We start from the raw sequence: 16,042 nt of genomic DNA on the forward strand, positions 1-16,042 counted from the left end.
TTGCTACGCACATTATTCTGATGATGGTGTGAAGTCCAGACTTTACTCTTTCACTCTCGTTGATTTCACCCTCTGCTAAAATGCAGTTTCACTTCCATTCGTGAACCTTTGAACGGAATAAAAATAGTAATATCTCATTTAGATAACAAGCTTGTGGTATTTATCACTTTATTAGTTTTAATATTGTTCATAAGAGTTTCAATAAGATTGATACCTTATTCGAAATATCAGGATAATAATATGATCAGCATGGGGAGTAGGCTACCCCCTGCTCGCTTCAGTCTCGCTTGTGCTGCTTGCACACAGTCGAATAATGTTCTGCTGATAGCGCCATCTGTCTGAAAATACATTATAGTGGAAATTAACGTTTGTACTATACATTGAATAAAAGTCCACTTGTCTGGTCAATACGGGTGATCTATCACTTGGTCTACTCCCACGTCTAATAGTCGTTTAGTCTCAACCTATATAGTCTAGTCCTTTTTCGTCCACAACCAGTTTGTCCAATTACAATTTAGTCCAATTGCCACTTTGCCTAATTTTAGCTCGTCTACTTCCAGATGGGCTATGCCCACTTCGTCTGATACCCACGGAATATTAGGCGAACTGGGGGAAAATCCAAATAGATGAAATTGAGGCCATCATGATATTAGAAACGAGAATTAGCCATATTGGGCATGAGTCCAAGTTAGGATTAGACCAAATGGGCATTAGACAAAAATAATGGATGTAAGCCAAATGAGTTTAGCCGTAGGGTTAAACGAACTAGGAAGAAGACCAGCTGATATTATTAGACCAAGTAGCAATAAACCAAAATCTGAATAGTCTACCAAAGGGTGATGTCACAGCCATTAATCGCCATGGAAATGGTTCGAAACAATTTACCTCACCGGTTGTTGTTGCTGTTGTTGTTGTTGTTGTTGTTGTTGTTGTTGTTGTTGTTATTGTTGTTGTTGTTGTTGTTGTTGTTGTTGTTGTTGTTGTTGTTGTTGTTGTTGTTGTTGTTGTTGTTGTTGTTGTTTTAAAGGGAAAAAAAGGCCTGATTATTGTGACATCATCATTCCGGTACTCTACAGTATTGTGCGATTATGGGATGTACAAAGTTCGAGCAGACGGTAAGAGGAAGTCTGGAGGTTTCTAAAGTTTCCTTTATACCTGACTTTAAAAGAGGTCGCAGGATCACAGAGGAGTTCCAGTCTATTGTTTTACATGAGGGAATAATCGTGGTTACTTCTTTCTTTCTCTTGAATGTCACTTATGCGGCTATTCCTATAATGATTTCTTTCTGTTTCTCCTTTGATCCGCACACGCTTACCCGCGCTGTTCAAAAATATAAAACATCGAGCAATTTGAGTTTGCACGAGTAAATATTAAAACAGCATGAAAATTCATCAGTCTCATGGGGGGGAGGGGCTGAAACAATGATGCACTGAAGAAAAAAAAAAGCTTGGGGAGGATTGACGAACATTACAAATTTTGATAGAATTCAAAAAGATTTTGATTTTCTTATGTTTCGGTGCAAAGTTGCAAAAAACATTCAAGTGTACAACAGAAGGCAGTGATGTATCAGTACCACATATTTTCCCTGTCTTTCGGTAATTCTAACCTGGACAGTATTTTATCTTTTATAGTGGTTTTCAGTGATAAAGATAAATATGCACTGATTGTTTAACGATAATAATCCCCATGCTTTATGTTTTCCATTCGCAGAATTTCTACAGAAGATTTGAATTTGAATTTGAATTTATTTCATTTTCTTCTTTCACAGAACATAACACAATGGTTGACTATGTACAATGAAAATGAGAGGTATTCACGATTTAAAGGGGCTGTACAGTAATGGTTAAGGTGGAGATTCATGTTTTTTATACATTCCTAAGTGAGATCATGAGAAACCTCTTATGAAATATGAAAGAGCATGTAATTTTAAGGATTCAACGTTATTTGATGAAAATTGGTTTTCAAATGGCTGAGATATCCAAAAAAGTGATAATAATAAAAGACTACGGGCCACACCTTTTATTTGGATCTCTTTGTCTCACCTTGTTTTTGGATATCTCAGCCATTTCAAAACCGATTTTCATCAAATAAACTTTTGATACCCCTTAGAACTGCATGCTCTTTGACATCTCAGAGTGGTTTCTGAAACTAATCTCGCAAAACGTTGAAAGCTAATCCTCACTTCGACCAGAACTGTACACATCCTTTAAAAGAACAGTGTCTATGCATACAATAGTTTCCAACCAAACATGTTATTTTACATCATCCATGTTCGGGGATGGGGGGGGGGGGGGTGAGGAGACCACGAAGATGCAGAGATTGTATATTGAGGACAACTCGGTTGAAGTGCAATGAGACTTATTCCAAATGAAGTCTAAAGTTAGAATTATCAAACAGGCAACGTCTAGAATTTTAGTTTTAGTTTTCTTTTTAAAGACCGAACATAAACTAAGATCGTCATTGAATTTTCAAGTAGGCCTATATAATTCTATGTTATGATAACATAGAAAATGAGGCTATAGGGCCTATTGATATAGCCATTACCTCGAGATCGCAGCTTTCCCAGCATATATCATAAATATTACACAAATCATCACAATCGTGTTTTCTGCTGATGATGTGGTGGTTGCTGGGATACCAATTTCTGGTGGCTAATATAAAGAAGTCACTTTTGAGCGGTCTTCAAGACCTCGATGATTTAACGAATGACACATCAGCTTTTATCTTGATTGACTTCATTTAAAAAAAGGTAAATATAGTGAAGATGGTATACAGTTCAATGGAGAACTTCTTAGGTGATGACAGCCAATATACTAGGCCCTATATACCAATTTGAGTGTAGTGGTTGCTATAAAATATAGCCTATATCTGTATAGACCCTACTATAATATCGCTAATTTGTGAGTTAAACAGTGGGGTTAAAACTCTACTCATTGAAGGCATATTATTACAGAACTTTAACTGAACGTGGTGTAGTATTGCTCTAAAGATGCAACTCCACCCATGCACATTTAAGGTATTTGAGTAGATAGTAAAACACACCCACAGAATGGAGTGAGTTTCTATGCGGAATCGGTCATTACATGAGACACTAACGGGAATTTGAAGTTTCGCAAGACGTTTCTAGGAAACAGTGATATTATCGGGAATTTGGCACACTTATTCAACTTCAAATGATCTCTTCTCTCCCCTTACAAGTCTCGGTAATTGACCTGTACATCAAAATCTTTCCTTTTTCATTTTATGCATTGTGTATGGTCGAGTCAGCGAAAGCGAAAATATCAAGTGAAAATACTGTACATCAGAGAAGTGAAAGGAAAGTCAAGCATTCATTCAAAAGTAATACATTTTTAAAGTCTTGGTTCGATGACATGTATTTGAATTGTGATGAAACATTTGCGGTAACTACAATAAATTTATTTTGAAAGTAAACGCTTATAACATGCTGCAGTTGAGTAGGAAAATCTCCATTACACAAATCAGCTGTACAGTGTTAAAGAGGAAAAAGAAGCGAAAGCTTAAGAAATGCAAAAGTATAATTGCCTTTACATTTCAATATTGTCTTGATGAAATGAAGAGTTTGATCGCCAAATGGATTAATTAACCCCTTCTGTGCCAATAAGGGAGTTCACGGTCGCGATCTGCGCATGTGCAAAATAAAGGTCAAATGAGAATGTTTGTTTATTTGCCATTGACTTTCAAACGAAAAGAATCCTCAGGCAAATGAGGATTTGGAATGTTAAGTTGTGTGTTTCACCTTGTTAGAACGCACAGGTGAATGTGATTGATCAATAATGTTTAACAAAAGCTGCACACGCATTTCACTGACATTGATTACAAAGGTGGCATGTTTCAACAAAAAATGCTCTGTCACAGGTCCTTTCCATGTTATTTGAAAGTCTGTGGTGTATTTAGAATAGGGGTCAAATGAGACATGTGCTAACTATGAACTCCCTTATAAGCGGTGATGAGTCAGATGTGCATACCACACACAAACCTGTGGAGAGGAAATATGTGGCATGCAGAAGGTTAATCATTCTATGCCAATGAGTCAAAATAATGTGCACAAAATTCACATACAAACCTATGAACAGGTGATTAATGTGGCATGCAGAGCCTTAAATGCCAGTTTTAAACCATTTCACAGTAAGTGTGTTATCAGATAGGACAGAGCAAATAAAAACTTTCCAATGAGACATTGAATGTAAACAAGGTATATTCTTGAAGCTTTGATGAGAAATGTCCCATATTTCTTTGTTTAAAGCATCTTTTATTGCAAATAAATCCTCAAAATGGACTTAACTTGTTTTCGGAACCCTTCAAAACCTTTCTTCTCAAGTATTAACCGGTTCACTATGAGGTTTATGAACCTCATCATTCGTTTTATTTCCATCTCATCATGATAAATGCTACTTTTTCTTGAACATGATGGTCTAATAATCTCCTCTTTTTGTTTCCAATTCTCTAAGACTTGAAGAGTGTTTTTAATTAGTAACATCATCACGATGCATTACTTGCCCTTGTTTTTTCTTCACACATTATGATCTTGCATTCTCTCTCCTTCCTTTCATCCCTCGGGCCCTCCCCATCCTCTCCCCAGCACCTTTCCTCAGTGAATGATGAAGAGGTATCTTTCCTCTTTCTCAGACGTCCCAGGTCTGGAATTCTCGCCCCGTTAATTTCCTTGCATTTTACGCGATCCCGAGATCAGTTTCATTTTTATAGGTATATAGGTTTGCAAGTAAAGAGAACTCGCGGGCTTTGAATATAACCTCGGCCTACTGAGACCGAAGACAAGGTGTACCACCTTGGAACAACTGGGACACTAGTGGTTCAAAGTCATTGAAATAGGTCTACCAGAGTGATTTTCCATTAACCCTCTTTCTGTTTATGCAAAGTCTCATTGAAATATATGACGACCTATTCAGAGATTTAGGCCCAATTCCATTTTGATCCCCCCCCCCCCCATGATATGCTACGACCATATCGTTGTCGGTTTATACCGGAGATTGTGAGAGAGTCGGATTTTTGAAGGGTGTAACTACTTCAAGGGTTAACTCCCCCCCCCCCCACACACACACACACATCACACACATTTTTTTTTTCTTTTAACCCCGGAAGTGGCAGCAGAAAAATGGGGCTAGGTTGTTGTTGTTGTTGTTTTTTCTTATTTCTCATTTGGTTGTCATGCGATTAGTCATGGAAGTGGAACCAGAAATTAAAACCTTTTGTTTTGTTTTATTTCGTTTTTTTTTCTTTTTCTTTTTTTTTTTTTTTGCTTTTATGATTTTTGTTTTGTTGTTGTTGTTGCTGTTTTGTTTTGTTTTGTTTTGTGCTTGTCATCAGGGGATTTAAAATAACCCCGGGAGTGCCATGGAAACTTTAGATTAAAATAACTTAAAAATAAACTATGAATGCCCAAACTTCTCTGTGAAAACAAAGTGCAGAGCACTAGTAGTAGGCCTGTGTCATAAAATGTGTCATGGAGGACGGGTGGCGTGCATCGTGACCAATGGCTCCATAAATGGCAACAGCATGCAGTTAGCGCCTAGTCCTCGCGTCAAAATAAAAGCCGTCACACGAGCGCGCTCGTGTCTGGTGTTTCGCGAAATTCCGTGTTTGGGTCAAAGGTCGAGTTGAGGTAAACATCCACACGTGAATAGAAGGTAAGTGAAATATTTCATTTCAGAACGTAAAGTTTGTCCAAAAAAGACCACGAAATAGTAGATGTGATTGTTACGTATCTCAGTATGGGAAAAGGTAATGGTATTACACCAGCATGTCGCTGTTCGTTGCATTTGTTCCCCGTAGTCCTCACGGGCTTTTATGTAGTCCCACGTACTAATGTAAATGTTGTATAGTAGTAAATAGTATTGTATAAGAACACAAGTGACAAGACCGATGACGATGTGGGGGTCAAGGCGCGGCGCAGGCCCTACGTAATTCAAAGAGAATTTGCTGCTAGAGGGAGACTAGCTATGTTAAGGTGATCTTGTCTTGATCTATGTTAGTGTCAAGCAGTCACCGGCAATAACTAAATGAGTGGTGGTGAATGAAGTGAGTGGTGACCAATATCACTACTTACCAGGATACAGTCAATACTTCGATTAAATTTAAAATATCGAAAATAGAGTCTTTACAATCACTGAACCGGTGAAAGTTGATGCTTCAGGTCGAAATAAACAACTTTCATTGTGTAAAAGCGATTTTCTGTATTTTAATACATATTTCCTTTCAAAAGAGGGGGAGATCAAAGCATTCTTCATCAACACTACACTGACAAAATCAAAATGATAAAAACTATGATTAGAAGTGAAGGGTAAAATAGTCTACATGTAGATTTATATCTATCTGGAACCTGAGATACACTGGCTTACTGCATGCAGTTGATGACATGCTCACATTTCACTAGTTCAGCAAGGGCAAGGCTCAAAAGATAAACTACAATGTCTGTAGGTTTGTGATCTGAAAAAAATCAAGTCGATATCATGCACTATGATGACATGTAATGTGTTGCGCATTGTTGAAGTTGTTATACCATTCTGATTACCTTGTTCAGTCCTTTTCTCATGTATGTTGCATCATGTTTTTGTCCCACATGACCCAAGTCACCAAAATGGCCGACCTGAGCTCAGATGAAGAGTGTCCTGACCTCATCCCTGCCCCTGTCCCTCCAGAGACAAGTGATGAACCAACCTGCAAGATACCAGTCACCATAATCACTGGATTCCTGGGTAAAGAGATTTATTATATCTATCTATCTATCTATACCACACAATTGTATAATAAATAAGATCCCCTACACGTATGATATGTATAAACCAGTGAAAAATATTCTAAAATTCGCACATTTCAATTCTTCACTGATTCAGTTCTCGCAAGTATAAAAAAAAGGGGAAAAAAACCCTCTGTAATGTTCAGTCTCAGATTAACAATTGCTACCCAAAGCTCAAAATTTTATTTAGTCTTGTTGTATGTACAAAGTTGTTAGTTTCAACTTTCAACAAGCATAGATAGCCAAGGAAATCAATATTTTTTGACCAGTCTGTAATTATGATTTTTTCCCCCCAATACCGGTACCCGTACCATATGCATTAGAAAGTTGATAACATTGTGGATGCATCTCTTTCTATCACAAAATCAACTTGAGTGTTATTGGGAAATATTAATATCCAGAAATATAATTATTATCAATATGCAACATGCCTTCTGAGAGCTTTCATCTCATGTTTACATGAGTCACAGAAGGCTTTCAACCACAAGCTTTGCAGTAGTCTACATGCATCAGACATGCTGTATTGGTGTTGCTACTTCCAGAGATGAAGAAAACTCTTGAAGATAAAGAAAGGTTTCCTCTAAATTATGATACTGAAGTGTGGGACACTGGCCAATGTGAAAGAGAATTGATGATACATTGTACTCCAGACAGTATAGTTGGATCAAATCACAAAATTGTCGATTACTGGTACCGGTAGTCAAAGTATTCTTTGTTTTTGTTTGCAATTCATGAACATATTGCAGTGGTCTTCAAGAATTCAATGATATATGATTGCAGAATTTATAATTTTGTTCGCTACTTACTTTGTTTTTGTTTGCATTTTTTTTTTGTGTGTGTATTATTTCAACACAGTAAGTACAAAAATCTCCACTTCTACACAGAACATCAGAAGCAATGGTAAATCCCTGAAGGAGCGTGGTATTCAGCAATGCTTTCGTCCTTTTCTTGGAGTACTTGTATGTGAGTGGGGACTTTTATTCATAAGACTAAAATCACACATTCCTATCATTCTGTGAATGTTAATACTACACTGTCTGCCTTTCTCTTATTCACATGACACAAAGGTGCTGGAAAGACCACTCTCTTGAACTACATTTTGACCGAGCAACATGAAAAGAAGATAGCGGTGATACTCAATGAATTTGGAGCAGGTATGGTATGGAGTTTTATGTGACAGTATATTTTAAGAAAACCCATTGAGGAGCTGTCTCTCAATTGACTTTGCCCCTTAATCAAATAGTGTGCACGTTTTATCAATTTATTTATTTTTTTTCTCACAATCACATGACTGATGGATCTAAGCTATTATTTTGTTAGGTATGTTCATCCATTCATCAGAATTGGTTCCTTTTCAATTTCATGGATAGCACTGCATATTGTATAGATGGAAGATTGAGCACCATCTTACTGTCCAACATATTGTCCTGTAGTAACACTGTTTTTGAGTGATCTAGAAATAAGATTGCATTACCTATTACAATTTATTTCTTTTGTCTGTAGCAACCGAAACCTGCAAGAGAAGTATTTGAAATGTTGTGATATTTATGGACATGTAGCAAAAATAAGAAATTCTCATTAATTTTTTTACTCTCCTTGTGAGTTAGTTTCAGAGTTTTTTTTTTGTTTTTTGTTTTTTGTTTTTTGCAAAAGAAGGTTGTTGAAAACAAGTTTAACAGTTGCAAGAGATAAAATGACCATTTCATAAATGTGTGACTGACTCTACTTTTTCCGTTCTGCTTCCATGATAGGGAGTGCCGTGGAACAGTCTATGTCGATTGGCCAATCAGGGGAACTTTATGAAGAGTGGTTAGAGTTGCGCAATGGCTGCCTATGCTGTTCTGTTAAGTGAGTTAAATTGTGGGAATATTATGTGAAACTGTGGAACAGTCACTTGTGAAAGCAGAGTTATCACTATCAACTGTACTAGAATTCAGTTTTTTTTTTTAAATCATGAGGGCTTATTCAATGTCAATGAGAATACAAATGCAGTTACATGGCGCACTTGGTTTGATCAGCAGGCCATGAGATACTTCCTTGCATGGTGAGATGGAGCAGAAATAGTAGCAAAATATTGAAAAACAAGTTTTGGTTTCATATTAGGTGTTTAGAGTGTATGTAGCTTTCATGAAGTAGAGTTTCATGTGCATTAATCAGTTTATATGATTATAGACAAAGTGACAAGAAGGAAATGGCCAAGTTGAACTTCTTACTGCCTGCTTGGCAGTGCCTTATGGCTGTGACACAACTGTCATTTGATGTGTTCAATGGTACATGTCAATCAGTGCAATCTCACTGCTTGAGAACTGCAGGAAAAACCTTTGTATTATGATACAGTGCACTCCCGTTATAACAAACACGGGTACAAATAACGAAATTCCAGTTACAATGAAGTAAAATTTCAGGCCACAACATTATCATTATGTTTGTTTGTTTGTTTTTATTTGTTTGGTTATCACGAAATTTCGATTTAACGAAAGAAAATAGCCGGTCCTGAGAACTTCGTTATAATGGGAGTCCACTGTATTACCCTCTGCAAAATATATTTGATGCACCACGCGTTACCCCGGGGTACCGTAGTACCCCGGATTACCGCGTTGTGTAGCGCCACCTCACGTCTATTCGAGAACAGTCAGAGAAAAATGCATGCACTGTGTGCGTGTACATAGTCCTTCCCATGCCGCTGCATGTTATACTATGCGTGCATGAAAGCTGCAATACCACTAGCGTGTGCTTTAGTGTAGTGCAGTGCAGTGGCTAGCGCGCGCTAGCTCCAGCACCAAAATAATTTCCTCTTTTTGGCACCCAGGGTACAACCTTTTTAAAAAAATAAATAATTCAACAAAATGGCTGATTTTTATTTGGTACCCCGGGATACCATTTATGTCATCATTTATCCAGTACTGGGTAAGGAGCTATATCCTTGACTCACCTGGTCTGGAAAATAAACACTACTATGCTTTGGCATTAGAAATTGGAAAAAACTGTATGTAGGAATGGTGTTGCCCTACAATAGCTTTGGAATTTATAAACAGCTCAGTCATCTCCTTTGCTGGCTGTTAACTTCAGCATTATTTAGAGCACTGTCTGTTGAAGAGGGAGCTATGAGTGTTTACCAAAGAATATTTGTTTTTCCATTGTGTATAGTTTTTATCATCATAGTGAATAGAGATTGAAAAGATTGAATTGTTGCTAGATCCTCAATTTGTATCCACAATTAACCCTAAAAAGACTGGGCTATTTTGGTAGCTCGAAAGACTGGGGGGGGGGGGGGGGCCTAAAGGGCCCCCCCTTAAGATCTCGGCCATGGATCGCGCGATCGCCACGGAAATTTGCACAATGGTAGTGTGCGATGTAATCTACAAGATCGTATATTTAAATTTTACAAAATAGTCTTCTTTTATTTATTTTATTTTGATTAATTATGCTAATTTATGCGAGAAATCAGACTCTTTGATCTAAATCAGTAAATAAAGCTCCAAAAGTGCTCATTTTTGGTCTAATTATTCTTTGTGGCATTCTTAGCAAATGTACTTGAAAAAAAAAATCGGTATCGAAATTAATTTCTTATTTATTTTATTGTTTTATGAATTTCTTATGTATTTCTTTGTTTTTTTCAACCTTTTGTTTTTGTTGTTTTTTTAACAAAATTTGTGGCAGACAATTTTTTGAAGCATAATACTCCTAAAACAAATTAATTTTAGCCATTGAGAGTAAAAATAAGCATATTTATATGAACCATGTGAAAAAACTCAATTTGCATTGACTTTGTACACAAAATCACATTTTTGAGCCATTTTCGGCCTCACGTGCACGTACAAAAAGTTATGTAACTTCAGAACCGTACCCCCGAGCATCACAAATTTGGTGTCAAAATGTGCGGGAAACTCGAAAGAAAAAAAGTCATAGAGCATCGCGGCGAGAGCATTGCGTGTTGCAGAGTAATCGCGCGAAATGTCGAGGGGGGGGGCCTTTTAGGCCCCCCCCCCCCAGTCTTTTTAGGGTTAAATCACTTGAGTGATAGTATGGTAGAGGAATGAGTGTGTAAATATGAAGACTTATTTATTGTGAGCAAGTGAATATCCGTGTATTGATGTTTGATATTATGATGAATTTCTTGCAGGGATAATGGTGTCCAGGCCATTGAGAACCTGATGAAGAAAAGGGGGAAATTTGACTACATTCTCTTGGAGACCACTGGCCTCGCTGACCCAGGTGAGACCCAGGCTTTTCATACACTGTGTTAATCCAAACAAAGTCTATTTCTGTCTGATTGGGTTGAACCTGTTTACCCTTTCTATGCCGTGCTTACCAGTCTACAATCTGCCAGTACATACTGTCTATTCCTCACAATTTTCCTGCAGCAATTTGTCAAGAATACTAAGAATGATAATGAATACTAAGAATGATAGAATGATGGGTCCAGACAGTATCTCAACTGCCTTCCCCGGGGGACTGTCACATTGAGTACTCTGTTTAATGGAATGACCTCTAACTCTCCTCCATTGTCTTTCACCTCCTTCTCCACCTCCTCCTCCTCCTCTTCCTCCTCACCCCCTCCTCCCCCTACTCCACCTCCTCCTCCTCCTTCCTCCTCCTCCTCCTCTGCCTCTTCCTCCCCCTCCTCCCCCTCCTCCTCCTCCTCTTCCTCCTCCACCTCCACTTCCTCTTTTTCCTCCTCCTCCTCCACCTCCTCCTCCTCCTCCCCCTCCGCCACCTCCTCCTTCTTCCTCCTCCTCTGCCTCTTCTTCTTCTTTCTCCTCCTCCTCCTCCTCTCCCCTCCCCGTCCTCCCCTCGTCCTCCTCCTCCTCCTCCTCCTCCTCCTCCTCCTCCTCTTTCTCCTCCTCCTCCTCCTCCTTTTTAGAATTTGTTTAATGGAACGACCTCTAACTCTCCTCCAATGTCTGCAACCTCCTTCCCTCCTCCTCCTCCTCCTCTTCCTCACTCACCCCTCCCCCTCCCCCTCCTCCACCTCCTCCTCCCTCCTCCTCCTCCTCTGCCTCTTCCTCCTCCTCCTCCTCCTCCTCCCTTTCCCCTCCCCCTCCTCTTTCTCCTCTTTCTCCTCCTCCTCTTCCTCCTCCACCTCCACTTCCTCTATTTCCTCCTCCTCCTCCATCTCCTCCTCCGTCTCCTCCTCCATCTCCTCCTCCTCCTCCTCCTCCTCTGCCTCTTCTTCTTCTTTCTCCTCCTCCTCTTCCTCCTCCTCCCCCTCTCCCCCCTTCCTCCCCCTCGTCCTCGTCCTCCTCCTCCTCCTTTTTAGAATTTGTGCTTTGAGAAGTACACTGGCCATTGTGTAGCTTTGCCTCAGGGGACAATTTTGCAGGATGCCTCATGGACATGTAATATCCATATAACATTCAGGAGTATATAATGATGACAATTTAGGTAAAACTCTAGGATATGTCAGTATGCTCTAGTAGCTGATTTCAAATGCTCAATGTGCTCCATTAGTATCGCCAAAATTAACTTAAAAATAAATTGTAATATATAATAATGATATAACTGTCCAATATTTTATGCTGTTGCTCTGAGGATTCATTTATATACAAGATTCACAGTACCCTGGCTTTCCTACTATTGTGTCGTTCATTGCAGGACCAATTGCTTCTATATTTTGGCTTGATGATGAACTTGGGAGTGAGATATACCTTGATGGTAAGTGTAACATATCAAAATTGTTATATACAGGTTTACTTCTCTTTTGCAAGTTGTTTCTGTTCTAATGCTATTGTTCATTTACTTTTTTTTTTTTTTTTTTTTTTACAAAGAAACATTAAAACGCCACTCTGAAAAAAATGATTGGAACTGCTGCCTAAAAAGATTAACACCCTATGAAGGAGATCTTGAGAAAATACATTTGCACTGGACCCACTCATCCCAACCATTTTCATCCTGAGGCCCACTTTGGCTCCTAAGAATTTTTTTCTGAGGCCCAGTTAGATCATATATTAATCTTTTTTATTTTATTTTTAGCCAACATTCCATCATGAGTGCTAGAGTACTTTGCTCCAAAACTTACTCTTGCATCATTTATTTTATGTTAAGCTGTAAACCTAAGGCTCACTTCTCTCCCATTATATTTGTTATTTGTTTGAAGGTATAATCACAGTGATAGACGCCAAGTTTGGCCTGCAGCATATACAAGAAGAGAAGCCGGACGGAATCACCAATGAAGCTGTGAGGTAAGAAGAAAGCATGGTGCCTTGTTTTCATTCCTGTGTGGTAATCAATAATTCCATCAGTTCTGTTCATGTGTTCATCTGTCTGCTGGCTATCTTACTGTTTGTATAATGATGTTTTTGATACACAGTGGGACAAATTATATACCATTGAAAAGTACCGTTACGCTACAGCCAGACCGACCAGAAACATCATGATTACTTCCAATTTGAGAGTTTTACATCGCAATTTCGGTATGATAGTGTGTTTTGTGATACAATGAAACCATACATACACATCAAATGTCGTAATTCAAACATTGATGAAATCACTGCCCCCAAATGTAAACTGGCACTTTAAGAATACGTAGTGTAAAATACCATAATCTGGCAGACATTGAATCAAGTCTCCTCCAGAGTGAAGGCCACAGAAGAGATTAAATCCTCTTAATTTTAATTTCTCGAATGATGAGAGTGAAATCAGTTAAAGAGAATGGTGAAAGTTTGATTTATTCATCCATTAGAATCAGGAAAAAATAGGAACTTTATCAATTTCCAAGTTTAACACAATTTCAGGAAATGGTGATATTGGTAACGATGTGAACGTAATGCTCACCCTGTTGTTGAGATGTGCTTAACCTTCCTTTTTTATTTTCAGCTGAAAAATTTTGGCCTAGGTTCCTGAAACCTTTATGAAATAGCTTAAGAATATCTTCACTGAAGTGTCATTGCAGTAACAGGCATACCACACTTCTATTTTTATTTAAGATGATTGTCACATATTCAAATGAACATTAGGTGCTTAGGATAAAGCATTCTCAGCTGGGTTCTCAATAGATATTCTGACTTTTTATTTTTTAATTTTTACTTTTTATTTACCATTTGAATGTCTATATTTGTTTCCTCCCCCCCCCCCTACTGCAGACAAGTTGCCATGGCTGATCTAATCATTCTCAACAAGACAGACCTTGTGTCTCGGCAAGAACTAGATGAGGTCAGGGGTGTGCTCAGGTAAATCATCTCTCATCTCCGCTGACTTTGATTACAACAGGGTACTGTATAGGGAGAAGTGTTCAAGACGTGGCATGAGATTTTTGCGAATTGGAGCCGACAACCTTTTTCGCAGAATGAAATTTTCATAAATTTCCACTGGAATTCAATGCATAATAGTGAAGACAAAAGCTTTCACATGCATTTTAATTTCGTGAATCTTTGCTCTTGCAAAATTTGCAAAATTAGAATGCATGCGAACATTTCTAGTTTTTAAGTAATGCCATGCATTTGTGAAAATCATGATTTGTACTGCTTGTGGAGTTGTGTTTTTAACCCCAACTTACTAAACTCCAATGTCCCTGAGCACAACACAACTCAACGGTCCATAAACCCTACTTTGAACAGAGGAGAGCAAGAGCAAGAGAGAAAGAGAATGAAAGAAGAGAGATGGATAAGTTTGATTTTTTTGTTGTTGCATATTCAAATACAATAATTTGATGAAACAAATATACTGTATGATTATTCTCCATGTACTGATAATAACTCTTTGTACCACCTCAATTGATTTTGTACACACCAGGCACATCAACAGTTTGGCAAAACTGCAGGAAACACAGAGGGCAAGGTGAGTATGCTTCTCATCTCCAGTCCTCCAGAGCGCCACTACGACAAAATATTGAAAGGTTTGAATCAAAAGCGCGGCCGAGCCCAGCAGTGTAAACGGACAAAATTGCGAGGCTCGGCCGCGCAATTGAGGCCGGACTCGGCCGCGGCCGAGCCGCGGTCGAGCCCGGCCCCGCACTGTAAACGGGGTCATAAACCCGTTGAGGAAGGACTGATTTTGCAACAACACGCATTTCCCATAGACATCTGCCCGAGTATACTCGGGACTCATCTTCAACGGGTTAAAGGAGACCTCCGGATGATTTTCAGATGTTTACATTTGAACAGCTATAAATTAGTAAAACTGAGGACAGAGTTTCAGAATTTGTTATGATTGGCATGAAGAATAAGAATGTTTTCAAAATTTAGAACAAATTGAAATGAACAATAGGCAACAAATGTATATGATGTGACTGTGCATCACAAAAGCAACAAAATGTCGCATGACCTGATTTTATGCGAGGACTGAAAATAGGTGAAATGGGTCAACTTTTTCAATCTTTGTTTTTTTTTTTTTTCTGAAAAGAGCAATTCTTCTACACTATTCCAAAGTTTGGGGTCATAAAACAAATGGAAAATTGTGTTGTTGTTTTTATTTTTCCCCCAGTTTTCCAGAACACGTCTTTGTATAACAGGGTGGTTAACCCATTGAGGACGAGTCCTGAGTATACGTGGGCTAGTGTCTATGGGAATTAATGCATGTTGTAGCAAAATCAGTCCGTCCTCAATGGGTTAAGTATGTCTTAGAGGGCCCTTTTCATTTCTTAAAAACCCTTTACACAACCCTTACTTTGAATTCCACTAACTTTTGAAAGGATAGAGCTACTGCATTTAAAGTTGGTATCAGTCATGAACAGAAGGTGCTTAATGAGTGTGGACAATTTCAGCTTTATCTGTAATCCCGTCATTGTGGTTGCTTCAGAGTCTTACATCCTGTTTTTTGTCCCTTTCATAGCACAGAGGACAGCTTTGTGAGATTAAGCACTTGAATAGACCCAGAACTTCAAAGCCTCCTTTCTAAGTAATGCTTGTTCAGAGGGTGTACTTTCTTTCTATTATTCAAATAAGTTAAGAAAGTCCATTTGTATGAAGCTATACATCATTATAAAGTTTACAGTCTGCTCTTCCAGAGTCTGTCCTTAACTAAAAATCCATGTCTGGCAACTTTTTGTTGGTTTTGTGATGCGGGGTCACATATAAAGTCAAAAAGAATTTCAGGCTGTCATAGTTCTTCGAGTGTTGAACAAACCATTGGATTTATGTTGAGACATTCAGCTCAGAAACTTGTAGCAAAAACTGTTGCAGCTACACAGGTCTGTCCAACTTTGTGTGATACCTACAAACATTGAGTTTACATTGTTCTAATTTTGGATCAGTATTTTTTGTAGGTTCACTTCCATATGAATGTAATATACATGTATCCTGTATGTTAAGAAAATACATAAGGAAAAAT

General features: G+C 38.4%; 1 protein-coding gene across 2 annotated transcripts in view; it reads left to right on the plus strand.

The window, feature by feature from the left end:
* Positions 1-5,623: 5,623 nt before the first annotated feature.
* LOC140237275 (zinc-regulated GTPase metalloprotein activator 1-like) overlaps positions 5,624-16,042 on the plus strand; it is a 134,282-nt gene continuing 123,863 nt past the window's right edge. Inside the window, exons 1-9 of one of the 2 annotated variants that reach the window (XM_072317221.1) lie at positions 5,624-5,666; positions 6,609-6,734; positions 7,843-7,929; positions 8,527-8,623; positions 10,899-10,990; positions 12,371-12,430; positions 12,873-12,957; positions 13,858-13,944; positions 14,507-14,551. In XM_072317221.1, coding sequence (XP_072173322.1) covers positions 6,617-6,734; positions 7,843-7,929; positions 8,527-8,623; positions 10,899-10,990; positions 12,371-12,430; positions 12,873-12,957; positions 13,858-13,944; positions 14,507-14,551 — 671 coding nt within the window. In that variant the 5' untranslated portion in view covers positions 5,624-5,666; positions 6,609-6,616. Of the gene's footprint in view, positions 5,667-6,550; positions 6,735-7,842; positions 7,930-8,526; positions 8,624-10,898; positions 10,991-12,370; positions 12,431-12,872; positions 12,958-13,857; positions 13,945-14,506; positions 14,552-16,042 lie in introns of those variants that run through there. The other variant, XM_072317220.1, reaches the window with a different exon arrangement.

The sequence above is a fragment of the Diadema setosum genome, chromosome 13 (genome assembly GCF_964275005.1).
Source record: "Diadema setosum chromosome 13, eeDiaSeto1, whole genome shotgun sequence".
Lineage (NCBI taxonomy): Eukaryota > Metazoa > Echinodermata > Echinoidea > Diadematoida > Diadematidae > Diadema > Diadema setosum.